The sequence below is a fragment of the Pinus tabuliformis genome, chromosome 7, assembly GCF_031772625.1.
Source record: "Pinus tabuliformis cultivar Carrire ecotype Pingquan chromosome 7, CPIR1, whole genome shotgun sequence".
Classification (NCBI taxonomy): domain Eukaryota; kingdom Viridiplantae; phylum Streptophyta; class Pinopsida; order Pinales; family Pinaceae; genus Pinus; species Pinus tabuliformis.
Genome location: NC_142293.1, coordinates 862,705,100 through 862,710,670, shown reverse-complemented (window position 1 = coordinate 862,710,670; position 5,571 = coordinate 862,705,100). Strand labels below are relative to the sequence as shown.

The window sequence follows — 5,571 nt, the reverse complement described above, 5'->3', positions numbered from 1 at the left end:
GAAATTATGCCAAAATTGTGTAAGTGTCTGCGTTCTTTGCTGCTTTCTTTCCTCATGTTGACTCGTACTCCTTAGGCCACAAAAATATTTGATATCTTACCACAATATACTCAAAATAAGTATTAACAATGTAAACTATCAAACGGGAACTATGCCAAGTACCCTCTTTTTTGAGGTACCAAAAAATCATCTAGTTTTGAAAAGTGTTGATTTAGAAAACAACTTTTTTTTGGCATATCTTTGACGCTTTAAATTTTCTTATTTATCATATATGAACATTAATTTTTAAATGCCAGTGATTTTCATGCTAATTTTGAAAAGTGTTGATGTGATGTCAACCCCTTTCTTTAGAGGGATTACTTTTGACAATTTAAATTTTCTAATGTATTAAGTGTGGATAATTCTTTTTCAAAGTTGGTGATTTTCAAGCTGATTTTTAGAAACATCAACAAATTTTTTTATGGCATATTTTTTACACTTAAAATTTTCTTATGTCCTCTTTATGTTTTTCATCCTAAGATATTTGGTTTTTAATAGTTTTCCAATTTTATTTTTTTTTGTTTTCATTTGCAATGTTTTTTATAATGAAACTTTTAATTTTTTTTGCAAAGTTTAGAAAGAAACATAAAATTAATATTTTGAGGTTAGGATTTTTTTTTTTTTTATATTTATATATCATTAATTAATATTTCAATACACATAAAATAATTGTAACTAAAAGGTAATAATTTTAAAAACTCAAAAAAAATACACATTTTGCATATAATTATTATTAAAAAAAATATGTATTTTAGGGCATTTTCGATAAAAATGACATGTTAAATAAAATATTTTTATGAAAAATTAAATAAAAAAAATGGAAAAATAACAAATTTATGAATTTAATATAAAAAAGATGACATTTGAAAAATAAAATTAAAAAAAAAAAGATTTAGATAAAAAATTATGTTATATATTTTTTTTTTCCACTGGAAAAATCCGTAACTTTCATTAAGTAGAAAATTACATATTGAAGATGCTATGCGCATATGCCTGAGGTCACTATACTCAGTGTGCCTGTTAGTTACAAAAAAGATTCTGTTCCTATATATCAGATCAGATGTACCTCGCAGGGTCATCCTCCAAAATTCTATAAAATACCTGTTTACAAAATATGTCTTTCGGCTTTTCTTAGCTGTTCAAAAACATGTTTAATATTTACAAAATACTGTTTCTGTCATGTACAAAAATTTTCAGATTGTTTATTGCTCAGGTGCATGCTGATATCTCGGATCATTATATGGGCGATGGTAGTATTTGTACTCCTGATGGCCCTGTACCTCTGTGATCTCCCATACTCCTCTGTCCATCAACGAGGCCTCCTTGGATAGCTTGTCAGCACTCTCGTTATGTTCCCTGTAGATGTGAGAACATGTGATGTTGTCAAAAGCTGCTTTGAGTACTAGAACTTCATTCAATATGATGCTGAGTGTGTGCATGTGACAAATAGATATGTTGTTGAACCAATTTATGATGATTTTTGAATCCCCGAATATGTTAATGCAAGAGATATGATGACTCAAAGCAAAATGAAGTAAATGACGGAGGGTAATGAGCTCTGCAAAATTGTTTGTTCCCATTCCCAGGCCTACTTTAATCCTGTAGTAATGATGCTCGGATTTGAATATGATGAATCCCCCCCCACAGCTCTGCTGGTTTGCGGCCCCATCGAAAAATGCCCAAGGTATGTTTTGGTCTATCCGGGACGGTGGGTGAGGGTGGCATATTTGCGGGGGAGGGGGATCTGGTAGTTCCCTGTAAGCAGCGATAATGCCGGCCTCCACCAATTGCCAAAGAACAAGTTGGTCGTTGAAGATGAGCCGGTTGCGTGCTTTCCAAATGTGCCAAGTAACAAGGATAGGAAGGTTAACAGTCTTGGTCCCCTTGTGCCGTGATGCCCAGTCTGTCCAAGCCTCCGTTAAAACAGTACCCTCCCAGTTGCCGGAGTAAGAAATGGTATTTTTGATAGCTGACCACAGTTCTTGTATCAGCCTGCATCTCAAGAAAAGATGTTCAGTGGTTTCAGATGCTTCTTTGCATATCGCACACCAGGAGGGTCCGAGGTAAGCTCTGTGCATTAGATTTTCTCCAGTGGGCACCTTGTTCTTAAGAACACACCAGAAGAAGAGCTTGGATCGCGAGGAAGCGGAGAGCTTCCAAATGCTGTGCCACCATGTCGAAATAACCTCTGGTTTCTTGTGTCTAATAAGTAGGGTGTAGCCATCCTTTGGAGTGTAAAAACCGCTCTCAGACTGGCTCCAAATTAGTTCATCCGGCCCCTCAGTGATTCTGATGTGAGATTCTATCAGGGCCTCCCTGTATGTCTGCCATACCTGATGCCATCTAGGAGGGAGGTTTATTTGATGTGCTGTCCTCCAGGCCTGTTGAAATATATCAGAGGCTTCCCTATCAGCAATCTGGGCAATCACTTTGATATTGTGAGCAAGTAAGTGATTAACCAAGTCTTGTGGCAGGGTGTGCCTACCACCACTGCCCACCCATGGGTCGATGCCAATTCTAGCCAGGGTCCCGTCTCTGATTTTCCAGGCCAAGTTGTCTCTGATCATAGGCATTGAGTGTAGAAGAGCTTTCCAAATAGATGATACACCTGTTCTGTTCCAATTTGGGAGTCTGATCCAATCCAGAGTGCCAAGGGGCCAAATGTATTTGTGGTAAGAGAGGCGGGTCCATAGGTTCTGGCTATTTATCAATGCCCAGCTCATTTTTGCTGCCAATGCTTGTGCGAACAGTGGAAGGTCTTTTAGACCCCAACCTCCCCACTTCTTTGGGAGAGCGATCTTCTGCCATCCTATCCAGGCAAAAATGTGTTTGTCTTGGCTTCCTGCCCAGAGATATCTGTTGCAGATCTGCTGGAGGCGAGCCAGAGTGTGTCTAGGAATCCATGCTAGAGCCATCCAGAAAACCGGAGTAGCTTCCAGCACTGATTTGATGAGGATTAAACGGCCTGCCCTAGAGAGGTATCTGTGGCTCCAACAGGAGAGCCTTTTTTCCAATTTAGATACCAGCCAAGTCCAATCTGCAATCTTCTGGCAAGTGGGTTTTAGCCAGAAACCTAGATACTTTAGGCCCCTGTCCAATGGATGAATGATGTAGGGGAAAGCCTGTAGAGCGGCTTGGGATTCATTGACTGTGGTACGGGCCAGTGATATAGTAGATTTCTCTCTGTTTACCTGCATGCCCGTGGCTCGTGAGAAGAGCTGTAGTAGGCGAGAAAAAGTCAGTGAGTCTCTTATGCTACCATCCAATAGTATGAGTACATCGTCCACGAACAGCAGGTGTGTGAGGAAACATTCTTCAGTGATCTTGAGGCCCTTTAGAGTCCCCTCCCTTGTAGCAGAGATGATTAAGCGGCTCAGTCCTTCCATGACTAATAGAAATAGTAGGGGTGATAGGGGACAGCCCTGCCGAAGCCCCCTTTCAGAGTGAAAGAAGTGGGAGGCTGATCCATTGATCAGGATGCTGAACGTAGGAGTGGTAATACAGGCCATGATCCAGTTTATGAAGGGAAGAGGGAAGCCCAGGTGAATAAGGAGCATCTTAATGTAAAGCCAGCTGACCCGGTCGAAGGCTTTTGATAGATCGATTTTCAAGAGAGTGCACTTGAGATGTTTGGACCAGATAGAGTGCAGGGCTTCCTGGGCGGACCCAATTGCTTCATGAATCTGCCTATCCTCAAGGAAAGCAAATTGCTGGGGAGCAATGTGATTTGATAGGATAGGTTTAAGCCGGTTAGCAATAATCTTAGATATGATCTTGTAGAGTACATTGCAGAGTGAGATGGGGCGGAAGTCATCAAATGAAGATGGGGTGTCAGACTTAGGAATGAGAGCAATGAATGTCGAGTTTATGGCATGATATAAACACCCAGATGATCTGCTTTCCTCTATCACACTGAGCAGGTCCTGTCCCAGCAGGTCATAGAAGGCTAGGTAAAATTCGATGGACCAACCGTCAGGGCCGGGGCTTTTGTCTCTCTTGAACCACTTGAGTGTGCTTTCCAGTTCCTCCAATGTTACCGGGGCCGTGAGATCAGCCGAGTCATCCTCGTTTACATATCTGGGGAAGTGTGTGGCCACCTCAATGATTTCTGCCAAGTTTGAACCAGGAGGGCTTCTGTACAGGCTCCTGAAGTGTGAGGTACCCAGCTGGGAGAGTTTATTGAAGGTGTCTGCAAGGCCCCCTTCTGGTATAGGAAGGTTCCAGATAGTGTTGGCCACTTTCCTTCCTTTTGCATAGTTGTGGAAAAATCTAGAGTTTTTGTCCCCTGCTTTCAGCCAAATAGCCCTGCTTCGTAATCTGAGGTTTTCCTCCCTTTGTCTGAGCAGAGTAGACCTCTGATTTTCCAATTCAATCAGTCGAGTCTTATCCCCGGCCGAGGTGAAGCCCAGGTTTCGCTCATCCAGCAGAGTACTCAACTCTTCTTCAATTGATGAGAGCAGGGCTGAATCCCTTCTATTCTTCTCCTGGGCCCAGTTTATGACAATTGCTTTAGCTCCGAGATATTCTTACAGAAACCCTTTGACATTGATGTTTCTCTGTTTATGGGATGTGCTTTCCAGTAGTCCGAGACCAATTTTATGAAACCTTGATCTTGGAGCCAAAGATGATTGAATTTGTAAGGAGCTTTTGGCTTTTGGTGAGGCCCTAGGATTTCCAGGAAGATAGGGGAGTGATCTGATAATCCCCCAAAACCAACCCATTGTTTGTAGAGGTGAAGATACTGAATCAGGGGTCGTTTAAGAAGGAATCTGTCCAGTCTTCGAGCCAATGCAGCAGTTCCCACCCTTCTGTTCCTCCACATAGGCATAGGCTTCTGTAAGGGGATATCAATAAAATCTGACTGCTCAAGGGCATTCCTCATAAAGTCGGTGATGGAATCCACTTGTGCCATGGAACCCCAAGATTCACGGAAGCCCAGAGAAAAATTTAGGTCGCCCCCCAGGATGGTATGGTCCGCTGCTAATAAGGAGAGGTTTAGCAGGTATTGTTGGGAAAAGTATCCAATTCAGAATGCCCCTATCCCACTCTAAGGTGTGATAGTGCCTTAGCAACAAACAAGGAAAACTATCTGAGTATTCTTCTTCATGAAATGTAAATGGAGAAGAAGGATGTAACTGACCTGTGTCTTTCGCTAGCTTGTCGATCCAATCACTCTCCTCTTTTGCTTGTTTCCCGCTGCCTGCTCCTTCCCTGGTCCAGCTTCACCAAGTTCCTGCAAGATCACAAGAGAGGAAAACTACACAAAAGACATGGATTTACATTCATAACTAGTTTAGGATCAGATATAAACTAAATATGTAAATATAACAAAACATCATTGATATACAAGCATATAGGAGAAACTCAAATAGCTTTATTGATATGATAAGAAAGTCCAAGAGGAGATACAACCAAGTGAGTCTCGATCCAGCATCTACCTCCCAGCAAAGGAATCCCTTCCTCTCCTCCAACAAAGCATAAATCACCCAATGTACTAATATCGATCTCAAACCAACAGCAATTCTCTGCAAA

At 41.4% G+C, this 5,571-nt stretch overlaps 1 protein-coding gene across 1 annotated transcript; it reads right to left on the bottom strand.

Moving 5' to 3' along the window:
* Positions 1-1,241: 1,241 nt before the first annotated feature.
* On the bottom strand, positions 1,242-4,951 carry LOC149250337 (uncharacterized). The gene is made up of 3 exons (XM_089453625.1): positions 4,757-4,951; positions 1,504-4,523; positions 1,242-1,395 (listed from the first exon to the last, which is right to left on the bottom strand). The coding sequence occupies exons 1-3, from the start codon at positions 4,949-4,951 to the stop codon at positions 1,242-1,244; spliced, it is 3,369 nt and encodes a 1,122-aa protein (XP_089309751.1).
* Positions 4,952-5,571: the final 620 nt, after the last annotated feature.